The sequence below is a fragment of the Sparus aurata genome, chromosome 4 (assembly GCF_900880675.1).
Source record: "Sparus aurata chromosome 4, fSpaAur1.1, whole genome shotgun sequence".
In the NCBI taxonomy this organism is placed as follows: domain Eukaryota; kingdom Metazoa; phylum Chordata; class Actinopteri; order Spariformes; family Sparidae; genus Sparus; species Sparus aurata.
Genome location: NC_044190.1, coordinates 3,519,948 through 3,537,723, shown reverse-complemented (window position 1 = coordinate 3,537,723; position 17,776 = coordinate 3,519,948). Strand labels below are relative to the sequence as shown.

The window sequence follows — 17,776 nt, the reverse complement described above, 5'->3', positions numbered from 1 at the left end:
TCACACCAGAAGGGAACTTATCTGTCCAATTTGATAAACCGCTATGCGCCACTAGACAGACTGGAGGGAAAATGTTCCCAAGAATAGCTAAGTGTATCATATATCATGCATTGTACCATCTGTTCCGTACATTCAAAATGTTATTGCAATATTTAGAATTACAGATTATTCATGTAGGTGTAATTAACAGAGTTGAAATCCAACAAATGGGATTCATTTCGAGACGTGTTTGAGCAGAGTCTATCTGGAGTAACTATTTAGGCTACAGTTGCCTGAGGCTGTACAGATGGGAAAAAAATGGTAGCTCTAATTTTACCAGTTTTGGCAATGAATTAGCCCCTGTTGATCCCTCATTGCAGTATGCAGCCCTCTTGAATGAATTCTTTGGATTCGCTCTGTGAGACTGGGTCACATTGACCAGATGAGGAGAATTGGGCCATTATATCCGACTGAACTGAATAGAAGTGGTTAACATCTGGCTGTTACAAAAGGTGCTATGTAAACTAGTCCACACGCTACATGGCCTTGGGGTTCCCATTAATTTTACATAACAACATGCTATCTGCTACATATTTAATATGGTAGTTTGCATCTGTCTGCTGCAGCGTTGTAACCTGGTCTGGTCATGCAGCCTCGGTTAAACAAGCTCGCCGTCTTCACCACAAACACGACGTTTTGAGACAACACAGTGATGCATTATACAGTAACACTTTCACACAGCTCTATGTCAGATTCTATCATTCACTACATAAAGCAACACCAAATGGTTCATATTAATTTAAATAACCATGACGGGAATTTACAAAGTACTCAATTACTGTAATTAAATACAAATTTGAGGTGCCTGCGCAATACTTTACTTGAAAAAGTACTTAACTTGCGTATTTTCATTTTATGTCATTTAATACTTCTACTCCATGACAATTCAGTCAGACAAATACTTTCCCCACTACATCTGTCGGATAGCCATTCACTTTTCAGATTGCAGTTTTATATTTGAATAACATAACAACCTTCCAAATATAACACATTGTTAAATATTAATCTAGTTGTTTCCAACCTTTCTGGCTTGTGAAGCAATGTGTCGGGGCCTCATGTCATATGTTTCAGATGTGTATTAGTTATTATCATTTTAACCAAATGTGTATTTCCCCTCTTAGTTTTCAGATGGTGTAATTTCAATGACTATTTTAGGCTTAAAGAGGTCAAATTATGCAATATTTATCTAGTTAACTTCTCCCATGTGCATAATTTTCTAGTCTTTTTCCAGAGTTGCAAAGCTGTTACATCACAGTCGTGTGATTGGTCAGTTGCAATGACGATCCCAGAGCAACATTAATTGATTCAAGTGGTCGGGAGTCACTGGCCTAAACTATACTGAAGCAATACAGTTGTCAAGGAAATGCACAAATTAATCAGTTATGTGTTTTATATGTGTTGCATCAGTAGTACTAATCTAATAGTAGCATATATATATAATATATCAGTCACAGAGACCATTTATCATGTACTATTAAAAGTATTTGTTTTAAAGTACTTTTTGATGCTGGATTTTCTCATGATGCGTCTATACTTTATAAGTGAGTTTTGAATGCAGGAATGTTGTTATATTGTTGTAGCGGTGACTTTACTCATCTATCACCTGTCCCTCTGCTGATCAACAGTATTCAAAATGTATGTGTGTAAATTTGGAAAAAGAAGTAATTTCTGACCTTTTCTGAGGACTAACAGGACGATCGTGGCAAAGATAGTCTGACGTACTGTGTGCAGTCTGTTCTAGCAGACAGTAGCTGACAGACTGCATCACAGTGACAGCATCTCCTCCCTCCTGCTCCTTCCTTCAGCCTCCCTCTTCTCCTCCAGTCCTACTGCTTACATAAAGAGGAGGAGCACATGTCCCATCTACCATTTGCCCTGACAAGGAGCAAAATCATTAGTTCCCTCTGTAGGGCTACACTTAAGTATGTGGAGCCCAGGCCAGAGGCGGGGGTTTGGGGGTGGAAGTTGAATGTGTAGAATCTTCCTCATTAGGGCACAGTGATTGTTCAAGTGATTGCTGTAAAAAGCTCATCTTGAGCAGGGACCGACATATTTCCTCCTCCGCTGACAGGATGAGCAGTCCCGTGCAGCCCCTGATTGGGAGTTGTGGTTGGCAAACGGAGGTGTGCACGTGTGTGTGCACCCATGGGCGTGCACAATAGTGTTTCTTCAGTCAGCCAAGGCACTCTTTATTATTCTGAGAAGCAGCTTCAAAATGCATGGATATCTGTCGTTCCAACAGCGTCGGAGGCAGCAGTCATAATAACCTTCTCAGTCTGCATACACAGGCTGCATTATTTCCTCTTTATGATGGATTCTGTTTACATTGAGACAGTTATACAATCCCACTGCTTACTTTAGCTACAAGAATGAAACAACACATGATGGCTGTAGTATATTTCAGTATTATTCACATCATCAAAAGGCTTTCTGAGACTTTACAGCCAGGAAAGAAAACTAAAAACACTATTACCATTGTTACTAGACCAATTCAAAAATAAATATAAGCAGGGCATTAATCTATGAACGACCTTTACCCCCTGCTGAGAATACCGTTTGGGTGGCTCGTCTGTATCGTAGCACGTCATCGTCATATGCTTGAATCCATTATCTGCTTGTTTCCTGAATGTCACACTCCATGTCACTGATTGTTTGTGCTCTTTTAGTTCCCCAGGCAACTCAGTTAATGACAGGGACCTGTGACAGACTCCACCACCCTCACCCCTTTAAGTAATTGTATCTTTAATGACCATTGCACTCCAGTGTCGAGGCTGTCTAAAAAAAGCTAACAAACAGTTTTGAGAAGTGCAGCTGGTCACAGCCAGCTCAGCTCAACTTTCAGGGAATGTGGAATCAAGTCGATAGTAACAGTTCCTCGCAAAGTCATGATTTCTTTTCCAAAAGTAAGCAGTGTGCCACTCACGTGAGGATTTGTTCATCATACAACTGGAGTTTTTGTCAATGTGTCAACCACAGTGCAACCTGGCCTGCACTACCTATTGTAGACTATTAAAGAGGTAACATAATGAAATGTTTAAAGTTACAGCTGGTCACAAAAAGAGGATATGATCCCTTAAAAAAATCAAGGCATTACATCTGTTGTCTGGCAGATATGCACTGGCCTTGCTTTCATGTAGCTACTTTTTTTTTCTATGCGCGGTGCTTGACTCACCATTTTTTATAATTGCACAGAGCGCTGCCTTGACCCAACTACTTTAGAGAGCACTACATGGTCTATGTCTGATACGTATATGTTGCCACTTCTGATACTTGCTATGTAAGTTCATCAGTTCATCTGTAACAAGTCTTTTAGAAGTTCCAGACTGCAGGACACATTTTTTTAAATTTTATTTCTTATTGTCTATTATGTTTATTTATTTATCTCTTTAATTCACTATTTTCCTACACAAAAATATTAAGATGATATTATGAATTCAGCAAAAAGCTTCAAACTGAAATAACCCTAAATCTATTTCATGACAGACGTACTTACAGTAATTGTTTATCAAATCAACATTGATGTGCTTCACAGTTCATCTTGACCTGAGACACACCAGGTGGCTCACTGTAATGTAAATGGCATGTGTTGGCTCTGTTGACCTGCTGTCAGCTGCAGATGTTGGTGAAAACGCTGCTTCACTGATCGAACTAGTAACCACGATATCCCAAGACAATATCGACAATCGATTTTAAGAGTTGCTGTGTGAGGAGAAACTTAACAAACTATGCAAAACGAATAGGGCGAATTTAAAATAAGTGATGTCTATTTGTAGATTCGGCATTAAATTATATGGATTGTGTGTCAGTTGGTGTGTACCAGCCTGTCTGCTCTGCTTCTAAAGGGCCTTCAGTCTGCCTCCTTGACTTAAGTGTGTCTTGAGCAACTGCTAGAAGTAACTGTTACAAGTGATTGCCCCGTTTATACTAAACATATGAAAGAAGATAACAATTATTCACAGTAAAGACAGTAAAATGTCAAATTCAGAAGACATTAGTGGTGAGTCGGGAGAAACTTTATAAACTTTGTGAAACACAAGTTGAAGGTGCGCATAAAACAATATGTTCATTTGTCCAAGTGATTTACATGTTCGTCTGCGTAAAGAGTGGCGGAGTTTGATGCTGTTACCGTTAACACCAGCTGGGAACTGACAGACCTGGAGCTGTCCACTTGTGATCAGATCACTTAGTCGGGACGTTAATACCAGGTCTGAATTCCCTCCCTCTGACCGTGTCACATGGTTTGCATGAGCCGACTGAGTTTGCACAGTTGCCATGAAGCCGTTGCTAAAGCTTTACCAGACTGACTTTAAAGTGGAGCTTGGCAGATCATTTTTGACCTTGAAAACAGGTCTGGAAGGAGCAGATTTATATTTCTACATGATTTGTGCATACATTTATACATGGTCGACCTCCCCTGACAGTATTAGTGCCAAGTGAGGAAGTAGAGTGCCAGTGCCAAGCACACCGGGATTAAATCATTGGTGCGTTGCTAAAAATATGTAAAGATATATGCCACAACCCAAACCAATATGCAAACTGAAATAGTCAATTTGCCCCCCCATGAGAGAAACATAGACACATGCAGTCATATAGCTGCAGGCATAGAAGTCACACATAGGATTAAAAAAAAAAAAAATGACAGACCATCATTAATTTGAGCTCATTTAAAGAGTTTCTCAGTGTGCAGGATGTTGCGAGGCATTTGTGTTAATGAGCTACATCATTCATGTGAAATGATGGCACAATTAGGAAAACAAAAGTGCAAGGTGTGACAATTTAAGTGAATGTGCTTTGTCAGTGTCTGCAAACAACACCTCCGAGACAGTATATGCATAAAAGCCAGCTTATAAAAACAGTGCGGGGGGTTTGGAGGTCGGGATTTGCACCGGCAGATTTTCAGCGCGCGATTGTGCACCCTAACCGCGCTCCCAAAGGAATCTCTGTTGAAACACTGTGGCAGGAAATGAAATTAAAGCTGCTGAATACAGATGTTTTGAAGGATGCCTGCTTGTGTGTATGTTTGTGGCTGTGTGTTTTTGAGAGGCACGCACATTAACGAAAATACAAACTGAAAAGAAGAGGGCTGCCAGCCGCGTTGGATTTGTAAATGTTCTACTCAGTGCCTCCACCCCTCCTCTGAATGTCATTCACCCTGGGGATCAAGAGGCTCATATGAAAGGTGACTTACAGTAAAAGAAGCTCTCTCTCTGTTTATGTGAATAAAAGCAAAGTTCTCTGTTCCCCTCAAGTCGAAACCCTGCTGCTTCTCTTCTTCCCTGACCTCCTTCTTTCTGCATCGCTGTATCTCTCCAATTTACCTTTTTAACTTGAACAGCAGAGGGTTTCACCTGTTCTTATGTGCACAGATGTTTCAACCGGCCTTAAATAGCATTGTCAGACACATTAGTTACACTAAGCCCATGCAGCGAGTGCGAGCCAACCACTCAGCCTGGCATGTAATGCAGCTTCAGTGAACTAATGAAACTGTAATTACAAAAATAATGAGGAACATGCAGTATCGTCCAGTAACTTTGGGGCTAGTTATTTGTGAGCATGACTCACCGTGTGCAGTTTCCTCTTTAATTTATTATGGATTCTGATGCTTTTCTGTTCTCGCCACGTTATGGAATACACATTTAAAATGCTTCTGCGTTCTGTAAATTTCAGACTGTTGGGAGCAATATCCCCCCACAGCGTGTGTTTGTATGATGTATTTGCGATGTATAACGAGGAACAATGTAGGCTAAGGTCCATTTCCTATGCTACTTATGAAGTTATTTTTCCCAGCGGGCCTCATTTAGCAAAGTGTAGGCCATGTTGAGCCACGTTTAGTATCCCTGCTACACTAGTTGTCGCAAATTGCAGCAGCAAAAACAACACATTACAGTCATATTGTACACTTAAATGCATTTACATGGCGAGAACTTCAAGAATATGCTGAGCATATCAACTTTGCATTCATTAAAGCCCCCCATCTCTGTTTACACTGTGGGACTTAAGTGAAAAATCGGCTCCGCCTCCAACTTTATCTGGTATTTTTCTCTTTCGTTTGTTTGCAGTTACACACAGACTTGGATGTGGGTGGCAAGAACATCAAGTACGTCCTAGCAGGTGAGGGGGCAGGCACCATCTTCGCCATCAACGAACTAACAGGCGACATCCATGCCATGAAGAGGCTGGACCGCGAGGAGAAAGCAGAGTACACACTAACAGCCCAGGTTGTTAATGCTGACACAGACGAGCCCTTGGAGCCTCCGTCCGAGTTCATCATCAAAGTCCAGGACATTAATGACAATCCACCGCAGTTCATTGAGGGCCCGTACCGAGCCTCTGTTCCAGAGATGTCTGCTGTTGGTAAGTCGCAGACAGATTTCCTTTCAGCTCCATGTCGCACGCGGCAGCCTAATCAGAGTGTGAGATTTCAGAGACGGCTGATCTCTAATGGGCTATTGCATAAAAATAATGAGCGAATAAGAACAAGAGGAAATGAGTGTGCCTATTTACATGCTTGCTTGCTGTGAGTATCTTGGCAAATGAAAATACAAGAATGATGAATCAAATCACATCACCAGAACTTCACCCATAGTTCAGTGCTGCAGCTGAACAACTGGCGTGAGTGTCAGCACACTCTAAAGGAGGCTGTGTAATGCTAATGCAACATCCTCTACAGAACAGCCCACTCACAAAGAGGTCCAAAGAGCAAACATGCAAAAAAACGTGAGCCAAACAATCTTATGTATGAGAATCAAACGGCTCACCATATCAGGAAAGCAGGAGTGTCTCACTAAAACTCTTTCTAACACGACGTGAATTTTAATGAAGCTGGAAAAAATCTATGTTAACACACATGCTCAACAACATCAGTGTGTGCAGATACAGCACTCACCCTTTTGGCAGGCATTAAAAAATTCTATTCTCCAGTTTGTCTAGTTCAAAGGGCACGCCGTCTTCTGATGAGGAGCGTTTGGGAATATGTGGATTTTTTGTTGCGTTCTTTAACATTTTCATGTGTACAGTCAGTTATGCGATATAAACTGCTGATCAAATATTTATGAACATGTTAGAGAGCTCACAGTGTAATGTTTTATGGGCACAGAAAACTGTGGGAAAGGGAAGAGGAGCAGAATCCATTTCTCTCATTTTGTTTCAGCGAACTGCTATTTGACCTTTTTTTAGTGCGACACAGTATTGGGGCTTATACTACAATCACATGGAACAGGCAGAAGATAGATGGCAAACTAAATACATTTTTTATGGTCAGTAAAATGAGGTGAGGCCAGCAGAGATACAGGCAGTAGGAACGTTTCCATCCAAACATAGAATAGTTAAACCTTTTGCTGATGTCACATCTCCTCGCACAAGATTCAAGATTAATATAACCGTCATTATCCAACAAGACTGCGGGTACAGTGATGTTGTGATGTTGCGGGCACCTGTACAGCCTTCCTGTCCTGCACCAGTCACGCCACTTTGTGGTGTGACAAGAACTAAAGCCTTTTCTGTGCTTGTGTGAAGACTAAGGATGCAAATTATAACCAAATTATTGAATTGATATCAGTGCCAATCAATTATTGCTTGATCATTTATAATAGTTTTTCCTGTAGAAAGCTGTTTTTACCACTGACATGTGTTCAATGTGAACTATGAAAACGTTGTAAGCTACATCTGGGCTGGAAACAGTTAAAGAAAACACTACGTTGATTAAATGACAAAACAAATACAGTCGCTCCTCAACAACTCGATCGCCCAACAAATTCCAGCCCATATTAAGGCACTTAATGGGTAAAATGTGATAATTTCAGTTTGTTCAGCATGCCTCTTTGAATTTTTTAAATGACATCTTACTTGTATTACTTGTGCTTAATATTAGCAATTTGTAACAAGGTACCTTTTGTGTCCGTCACTGTTGGCTGATATAAATATTATCAGTGACGTAGGCAGCAGTGTGTGTCTGTGTGTGTGTGTGTGTGTGTCAGCTCCCTGGTTCTGTTGGCACTGAGCAGGGAGGAAACACGAGGAAAGAGAACACGGATGATCTGGAGAACAAAACTCTCTCTCTGTTCCTCTTTGACTGTCCTCTTTGGAAATGAATGAATAATCATATGTGTTAGCGAGAATTCATATTAGAGGTAATTCCAGAGGAAGACAGTCGATTGTTGAGTCTCATTCGAAGGTCGTCATACACCGATGCCTTGGCTTGGTAGTTCAGCCACAGAACCAGGACAACCTTGAAATCTGACTCAACAATCACTTTCTGTTTAGTCTTGCTGTCCTGCCGTTCTGCCAAACTGTCTTTGTTTTTACCGCTCCGTCCAATAGATGTTTTCCGTCCTCCATCTGTCTGAACCCATGTGAATGCAGAATATACAAACCTTACTACTGAAAAGTGTGCACATGGATCATTAATTCAAGATTGCAGCATTTAGTTATAATCACAGAGGATGCAGAGCAAACCGAGTAAAAGCACAAAGGGCGTGCATCTACACTCACAAACTGTTAGCACCACTCTGTCACTTAGCCTGACAGCACTGACTGATGCTAATTGCCACAGGCTACCACTCTCCAATCCCCCACAAACCCACTGGTACACAAACCGCTGCAAACCCTTTCAATTTTACTGTATGTTAATGTATTCATATATTCACATTCTTGTGCCATCCATGCATTTAAATGACCGCCGTGTGATGATCACATAATTTAAATGTATCGCTCATGTGGGATTGGCAGAGGCCCGTACGTGGATCACTTTGTTGTTTTCTTTCGGAGGAGCCTCCTCACTGACCCTCGAGCAGTGGGAGTCTTGTAGAAAATGTTTCTATCAGTAGCAGGAAGGAGATCAGTGTGTCTTTATGCCGTTTTGACATTGGAGGGGTTCAGCGAGGGTGTTGAGGTCTGTTGTTGGGCGGTATGTGCTTGTTATTGTGTTTCCTCATCGAGCTCCCTCTTGTTACCTGTCACAGAGCTGACATAACATGCTAGGGCAGATGGCGTGAGGTATGTAATGGAATCTGTTCGGTAGATCCCATCTGTATGTTGCATCCTTTGCATCAGTTCTTTGAGGTAATGGTGATTTAGCCTCAGCCTCTCCTGATGGCTGCGGCTGACTGGTGTTTGCTGCCGGAGCCGCTGCTTCCGCAGAAACAAAAAGGAACAAAACGCAACGCAGAAGAATCCGTGTAAACACAGACTAACAGTGAACTCCTTGTTGTCTGAACTCTGTTACTTGATCCCCGCTGCTCATTGTTTTGGATTTCAGTTGAAATGTACTGTTGCTCTCCAAGGGTTTTAGTCAGTGCAGTGCAGCGCAGGGACAGCCACAGTGACAGGGTAGAGAGCAAAGTGGTAGTTGACAGCACTCTGTGATTTGCCAGTGGGAATAATGCATAAGAAATGGAAATCGGCGTCTCTTTGTTGATTGTTGTTCCCTTTTGTCACTACTGATTAATTAAACATTCAGGAATGCTCAGTTGTTTGCTTGAAAGGCTTTTCTTTCAGCGTCTAGTTTTTCCTCTTGTTAAGTTTTCATGGGCTGCGGCATTACAGGAAGAAATCAGATGCTCTGGACAAACAAACAAATAAGTCATTCATCTATCTTGCCTCAAATTCATAAATCACCGGGTCTTCTCGATGGTGGTGTTTCATCTCTATCGTGCTGAAATGAGGATTTGTGCAGGACTCAGTGGATTACTGAAAGTGTGCTGAGCAGTGGCTAACTAATTAAGTCCACAGGACAGGAAGTCGGAAAATAAGCGGATGTTGGCGCATGCGAGCAAATCTCCCCCACAACATGAAACTGGGAAGTATTCAAATGTAATTATGACACATGCTATGAGGCCGCATTATCTGGTATTGAGTTCAGACAATGCTGAGTGTGCTGATGTGTTTCTGCTCAGCAAGAAGCCACCTGCGACTAATAATCAAAAATCTAATCCGGACCAAAGCTGGCTGGTTCTCATGGCAATGTTATCCACTTACCGAGGTTGTCAGTTCCACTCCAGACTCCATCAATGTCTTACCGGCTCCTCGCTTATCAAGAGTGTATCCACACCGTATCAGTGATACCAGGGACAAATATCAACACCCACCTTTTATCTGTCAAGGACTACGGCTAGATAGAAAAAAAAACCCTCATTGAATGTCACCATCCCCCATAGGAAGCGGTCCCCACAGCCGGATGAGATATGTGACATGGGCCACTGAGGTCGCCATGTTTCCTGTGTGTGGAGGAGCGTAGAGGTTAATGGGAAATGAAGGAGGAAGACCTTTTGTTCTTCCTTTAAAAAGGCCAGTCGGATAAGATGTGTGGCTTTCTGTGACTTTTCTCTGACTTTCATTTCCCTGAATGGCCGAGAATGGAGGTGACTACCATTTTAATTGTTTAGTGGATCGTCTCTCCAAGTACAGTGTAACAATGAGAGGAAGTGGAGAGCAAAGGTGGCGGTTGTGCTGGAGGAGAGACGGCCAGTCAGAACAGTTTGATCTCATTAGTGTAAGGAGCCGGGATAAATTGGTTGTCAGTAGAGATTTTGTGACCGCTGTGCTTTGATTACTATAGTGCTGATGACAATGAGGAAGAACATGCATCTCCAAAATATAAACTGTCCTCCCCACAGAAAAAAAGCCCATATAGATCGTCTGCTCAAATGGCTTATGATGATGAAGAGACAGATTCCACATATGGAGGAGGGATGGGGCGGATGGGTGGATCAAACACTGTATTTCACCCATGAGAGCAACGTTTGTGTCTCTTGTGAGCACAAAAGACAAACTAACACGTAAAACGCGCATACGTAAGTTAACTTAACATATCATGTGCATTACCACATGTTTATGTTGTTACCATGACCATAGCAAACTTAAAGGGGCTATAAGGAAGAATTAGAATGGACACATTGTGGAGATGTAGCAGTTTTGACATTGTGCTGCAGAGATACAGACGTTGTAGTCCAACTTCCCAAGAACTGTGAACACACTTTTTGGTGGAGGTACCTTTTAACATATTACCTCACAAAGTTCTCATGGTGAGCATGTGAACACATAGTGGCACATTCACTCACCCAGCAGTGGCTGAGTAGCATTAGCACTCATTTTGAGTTGTTTTCTGGCCATGTGACGCGGCCATGTTGTTTTAGCTCTGTTGTAGTCTCTGTACACACTAACAAAAAAAAACAAAACAAAGAAACTCTTTTCCTTATAAATAACAAGCCTACTACATGGTGATAAGGAATACACCTCACAGAAAACATTAACAAGTACATTTTGCTGCAAATCAGCCAAATGGAAATGTAAACTGAATGACAGCGTATTAGTCAATAATAATCAAAAATAAAAAAAGTATTGATTTCATGACTCTGAGATATTAACTAGTGTCTGCTGTTGCAGTGTAGTATGTACATGTAATTACTGTGAGACAGGGCTGTGTGGTGTGGAGAGATCTCTGTGTCCACACTACACATACTTATTTGATATGATATTAATATAAATCATTAATTAGAGCAGCTTTCACCACATATGGTCTTTTGTCGGTTATCTAATTGATTTTGTTTGGTGTGTTTTACAAATCCATGGGTTGTTTAATTTCCTCTGCCTCTAACCCTCAGGTAAGCAAAGGACCATGTGATTGCTTCTTTTAATTGAAGATTAAAAATTAGAATCATTATCTATTAATTTAATCAAATTAATATTTGATATACTCAACCTCTCAACATCCCTCCTGTATTCATAGTTTCATACATATATTCATTAGATAATTATGTTTTACTGTCACTTCAATTAAAAGAGAGCTTGTTTCTTATTTGTGCACGTCTGGCATGATGAGAATTCTAATTCATTTGCGTGGATTGCACAGATCTCACAGGATTAGTCGATCCTGTTTTCCTGTTAATGGGGTCTTCGACTTTAAGGGCAGTACAAGCTGACAAATTCCCCCGTATGTCTGTCGACCATATGCTGGAATTATGAGGCTCTGCTACCCTTCTGCAGCTAACAAGGGGGTTGTGGTGTAGTTGGAAATTACAAAGTCTGCTTGAAGTAATGCTTCAGGTAATTAGGAGGAGGTCGCTAGACCATCCTCCCCACACTGAGGGTGGTGCGAATGACAATAATTGCCGTACTGCGAAACAAACTTGCTGAAAGTTGTTTTGCGGGACGGAGCTGACGCGAGAGACGCCCCAGGAGTGTTAGGCTGCGCGTGCTTCATTATCAGGGCGATTAATAAACGGGCGCGTAGACAGATGGCCCATCTCCTCTTCACACGGGCCGTGCTCTCTGAAGCCCCAGCAAAATGAATACCTGTACGGAAGCAGGGATCCCCGCCAAATGTGTCAAGATCTGCTAAATTGGAGTGCAGACATAAAATTTAAGTGACACTAATAGATTACCTGGAGTTGATTTGCATTTTCAGAGTTATTATGGGTGTGGGTAACAGGACTAACAGGCACAGCCGTCTATGTGGGGCTTTAATGATGTTTCTGATTACGCTCTCATCACCACCAGCAGCTGGGAAAATAAGTAAAGGCTTGTCATCACGAATTTGGACGATAAATGAGCCGACTTGATCAAGGGGAGACGTATGGAAATGAGCGAGATGCAGACCTTTATCAGAGCCGATCGTGTCACGCCTTCAACGTATAGCAGAGAGCTCACTGTGATCTCAGATGATTTAATGCTCACACACTTTTATAAGTGATACATAATCCTCAATTAGTATAACATCATTGAATAGTGCTGTATGTTTTGAGTAAGCATCTATCTATCTATTTATCTATCTATCTATCTATCTATCTATCTGCATCCTTCACTTATTTTTTTCTTCACATTGGCATCTTTCAGATCAATACAGGGAGAGCTGAGCTATTTTAAGAGCATTTCATGCTCCACTTGGGCCAGATGTTCTATAAAAATCCCCTTCCTTGATATACCTAAAAATATTGTTGTACTATGCTGCTCTCTCAGTAAATCTCAAACATATCTAGCTCTTGGAGAGTCTGAGTCTGAATGCATTAAATGCAGTTTAACTTGAATAAAGCCTAGCAGTATTTCAGGGTCACCCCAACCCACATAAGTAAAAGAAGCACATTTATAGTGCATCTTTTATCTGGCATTCCTCTGTTGAGCTTTGAGCAGCGAGCTAAAAGCGAGGGTGTCTGGTGTTTGTGTCTCTCTCTTCTCTGATCCTAGACTCTGGTCTGCAGCTTGGCAGATGGACTGAGTGGCAGGGGGCCCCTGGCCCTTTAACATAGTGGGCAGCTGGGCCAGCGCTGGGCCGGGACACATCTGACAAGCACGCTCTTGGGCTGGGCAGGGACGCGGCAGACCGGGGCTGCGGTGATGGTGGTGGGCGGCTCACAGGCTGCGCTGGGGTGAGAGGGGGTCAGAGCAGTGAACCTGGCCAAGGCTCGGACTCTGTCTAACTGCCAGGCGGCACGCATGCCAGCCTGCCCTTTTCTGTGGCCGTGCTAAATGGGGATAGGACAGGCCTCGGAGGCAGAGAGGATTTAACTGACATGCTGGAGTTCCTCTGTAAATAACCTGCTACTCCGATCTATCTCAGCTCGTTTGGCAAAAGCGTCTGCACTTGTCCAGCTGTGTGTATGTGCATCTTCCTGTGTGACTCGGTTCGTTTGTAGGCTTGTTTTTATTCACACGTGATATTTGTCACCTGTCAATAACCCAGAAAATCTTCTTTTTTTTCTCCTTTGTTTCTATCATGCTTCGTCACTGCTCCTGCCTTTTGCTGCAGCCAGCAGCTGATAGAGAGTAATTGCTAATTCAGCATTTCTTTATTTCACACATTATATAGCCTATATAGGGGGAAAAAAAGGTAAGTCAGATATTCCCCTGCTAACACATATGTTGTTCAGGGGGAAACAAAAAAACAAAAAGAACAACGACGCATCGAAACACACACACACACACACACAGTCACAACTGCTCAATATCACCAACACACGTGTGTTACTAATTCATCAAATGTTTTTTTATTATCCAGTTTGCCTCTGAATTATGTATGTAACATCATCAGTCATCGGTTTAGATACAGCAATATAAGCCCTTTAGAGCCTCCTGGGGCTTGATTTTTTTTCTGGAACATGCAGGCAGACATGCAGGAACACGCTGTGCATGTTAACACAAGCGAATCCAAGGCACACATGCAGATCACACACAAGTGCATAAAAGTGCACGCGTGCAGTGTTAGCATGAAGCCACCGTACAGTCGTAAATATGCTGTTCAGGTGTAATTTGTGCCTGTTCCCCTGTGGAGCCCGCAGAGACGCACTCTCTTTGTAACTCACTCCCTCTCTTCCTCTCATTCACACCCCCACCCACACTCTCCCTAGCTTTTGCTCGCCATCGCTCTCTTTTGCTAAGCTAATGCTCTCTCTCGCTCTTCCCTTGAGGGAGAACAAAAAGTAGCTGGCTTCTAGGTAATGAAGCCCTTCAATGTGATCTGCATAAGATTGCCTCCCTTGCTGGCCTGGCTGCCTTGCCCCGATGAATAGCAAAAGACTCTCAATGAGACTAAGGACAAAAAGCAGCTTTCTTCCTCGCCACAGTGTCGTTCTGAACATAGTTGGCTCTTTTTTTCCCTCCTTTTTATGCTGCGCTCATGAAGCAGCACGAAGAGAGAAAATGAAAAGGAAGGAGCTAAATAACAAACAAAGTTCATGAAAGGGAAGGTAAATGAGAGCGCGTGTGCGTGGTTCTGTTTGTGTGCCCGTCTGTATTCGTAATGACGAGGAGACGGATGTGGATGGCCATGGCTGTCACAAATGCCACCCTCTGTGTTGTCGCGCTGAGTGGATGTGATTAAATGGATTTCATGCAACAGGGTCAACCTCGGTGCAGTGGGACACGAGGGCTGCGGAGGTTAAAAAAGAAATCTATTTGTCTGAATTTGTTGTTTTTAATATTCATAAGGCTCCAGCGCTCGACTTGACACACGGAACAGGAACACACCACTCGTCACGTAGCGGGTCGCTGTCCTGTTTAATTAAGTGTTTGTAATGAAAGTTTTTGCAACCCTGAAATGCATGTAAGACTCATCTTTCGCTGTCATACTGTCACACACTGCTGATCATTGCATCAAGGTCAGTTAATCAATCTCCGAGTGAAAACAAGGACACGGCATCCTCCCTTCAGCAGTACTGCAGGGGAGGAAAGAGACTGATCCCGGTTCAGTGTGTCAGCTCTGATTCCTTCTAATGGTCATCGGTGGGCAGATAGGCTTACTGTGGGTGAGTGAGAGAAGGAATAAATGAATGTTTGAGGGAGTCACTTTCTGAAAACAAGTCACAGCTGTACAAAGTTTGTGCAGTCTTTCAGTCAGGCTGTCTCCATGTAGACTGGACCGATACAAGCCAACATTGTTGTAACTAAACTGGCATAGATGTCCCGTTAGTGGATCCACAAATCATCATTACGGCAAACATGACCTCATTCTAGCTTTCCCAGGATGTACAGATTTCAAGCAAAAATGCGATGTTAGTCACTGGGAACTATTCAACAACAACAAACACACTCAGGCTTATACTGACCTTGTGTGGAAAAGGCTGAAAAGTTTGATGGTGATACAACGTGCTTCTACTGAGACCACCTTGTTTTGAAGCGCTGCTAAAAACAAGGGAAACATCAAAACCAGTTATATTTCATCTGACAAAAACAGATGAAAAATTTTGATTCCAATAACTATTAAATGACTTGAAAATCATGACCCATCCCTACTCCCCATTTCTTGTTGGGCATACGATCTGTTGCAGCAATAATAATTCCTAAAGCAGCAAAGGAAGAAGTCACACAGTAAGATGACATCACAGATAGAGTGAATACGTCCACACAGGGAGGACAGGATGGACAGAGCATTCAGACGAACATGTATCCTGTAAAACCAAAGATCAACTGTGAGTTATTTTAACTTTGTGACGTAGTTAACTGACGTCACATACGTAACGCCACCTGAGTTATGTGGTTGTAAGTTATGTGTGTAAGTTAAGTTATCTATATAACATACTCATCTTTACACTAACAACAATGTTTTCCTAAACATAACTAAGCAGTTTCCAAACTGCAGCTGTGTGATGAAGGTCCAGTACACCTGCTGCAACAGTTACAGGTTATTTTGCAGGTGGCTTTATGTGTCATCACTGACAGTCGACCTGTGTGGTTGTTAAAGTACGAGGACGTGTCAGTGCACAGATTACATAATGTCACATTGGGCTTTAGGAGATTGTCACAGACATGTTTTACTGTTGTCTCCCTTTTTATTGATCAAATATTAAATGTATGACAGGATAATTTGAGAGAATAAAGACCAAATTGATAAACAACACAAACAACTGTGAGTTGCAGCCTTCAGTGTCAGCACTGTGGGCTTTCTTCTGGGCCAAAACGGGTTCGCAAAGCTTTTGTAATCTGTTGGCTTTGATTTGAATCTGGGTGCTTCTGATCTGCCATTGTAAGGCAGCAACAGAGGCAGCTTGTGCACAATGAAAGAATCATTTCACACTGTGAAGGGAACATTTATTATGAGAGCGTTTCATTTTAAAAGACTACTGCATCAGTGTAGCATTGTACTTCCATAAAGTTGGGACTTGAAGGAACAAAAAAAAAAAAAAGCGAATGACAAAAATCGAAGCAGGGAGACCACGGTATCCTAATTTAGCTCCAAAAAGCACTCCTACAATTCCCATAACGCAACTTGATAAATTCTTTTGTTACACCCACCTGCCTGGAAAGTGCCCACACATTTTGAACCTTCCTCTACATAATGTGGGAATTCCAACATAGTATAACATGACTGTGTCATCACTTCAGACGACGTACAACAATTCACCGCCACAGAGGAGCACCCACAGTGTGTGTGCCTCACCGCAGCATGTGCTGTATGTGCAGCTCAATAGAGCTCTGACACATTTTGAGAATAAAAACAACGCAGCGCCTGTGATGGTAATATGTTTGTGTGGACGGCATAAAAAAGTCACAATACGTATGTGATGGAGGAGGCTCAGCATGAGGTCGCTCGGCCGCCGTGAGGTGAACACTGATAACAGGAACGTGTCATCAGAGCGCTCGATACAACCTCACCTGCCTGTGAGAGGAGTGAGGTCTGCTGCCAGCTGCATTCATTAGACGTGTATGTATCACATCTTACTGGAGATAGATCTAGTGTAGCTCGGCCGAAACAATCATTTTCTCACTCACTCAGTCATACACTTAATCACTAATTGCCTGTTGGCCCCGTATTCTGCAGATGACACACAGGGCGGGGATCATTTTCTCCCTGCCATGCCGCTGCACTGTGTTATTTACTCTTACAAAGTGTTGTTCTGCGATGCTGCGGCTGACAGGCATTCACTTCTGCAGGACTTTATTTCTGATGATTGAGACAGGGCACATCGTCTAGTTGTGTCAGTGAATCCTTGACTGCGACTCTCGGAAAGTTCCAATTCACAGATTTGTGGAAGTCATCTAACTTTGCCGTGTGTGGGCCTCCGTGTGTGCGTCCTTATCAGCTGTGTTATGGATCCATCAGAAGTGTCGAGGAGCTGTTTGAAGCCCTGCTGGTGAGTGGGAAGTCCTCCCCACATCATCGTCGCTATAGCCGGCAAAATGAGGAGGGCTCCGGTTCGCGCCTCCGACTTGACAAATGCTTACTCATATCTGCGGAGATGCCAGGATGCTTTCTCATAAGCATTCCTCAGCACACAGCCGTGGTTCACCTATTAATTATTCAGGAGGA

The 17,776-nt window shown here is 42.5% G+C and overlaps 1 protein-coding gene across 3 annotated transcripts in view; it reads left to right on the top strand.

Moving 5' to 3' along the window:
- cdh8 (cadherin 8) overlaps positions 1 to 17,776 on the top strand; it is a 102,727-nt gene that overhangs the window by 33,872 nt on the left and 51,079 nt on the right. For all 3 annotated transcript variants that reach the window (XM_030415073.1, XM_030415071.1, XM_030415072.1), the window contains exon 3: positions 6,099 to 6,393. In XM_030415073.1, the coding sequence (XP_030270933.1) occupies positions 6,099 to 6,393 (295 nt within the window). The remainder of the gene's footprint in view (positions 1 to 6,098; positions 6,394 to 17,776) is intronic.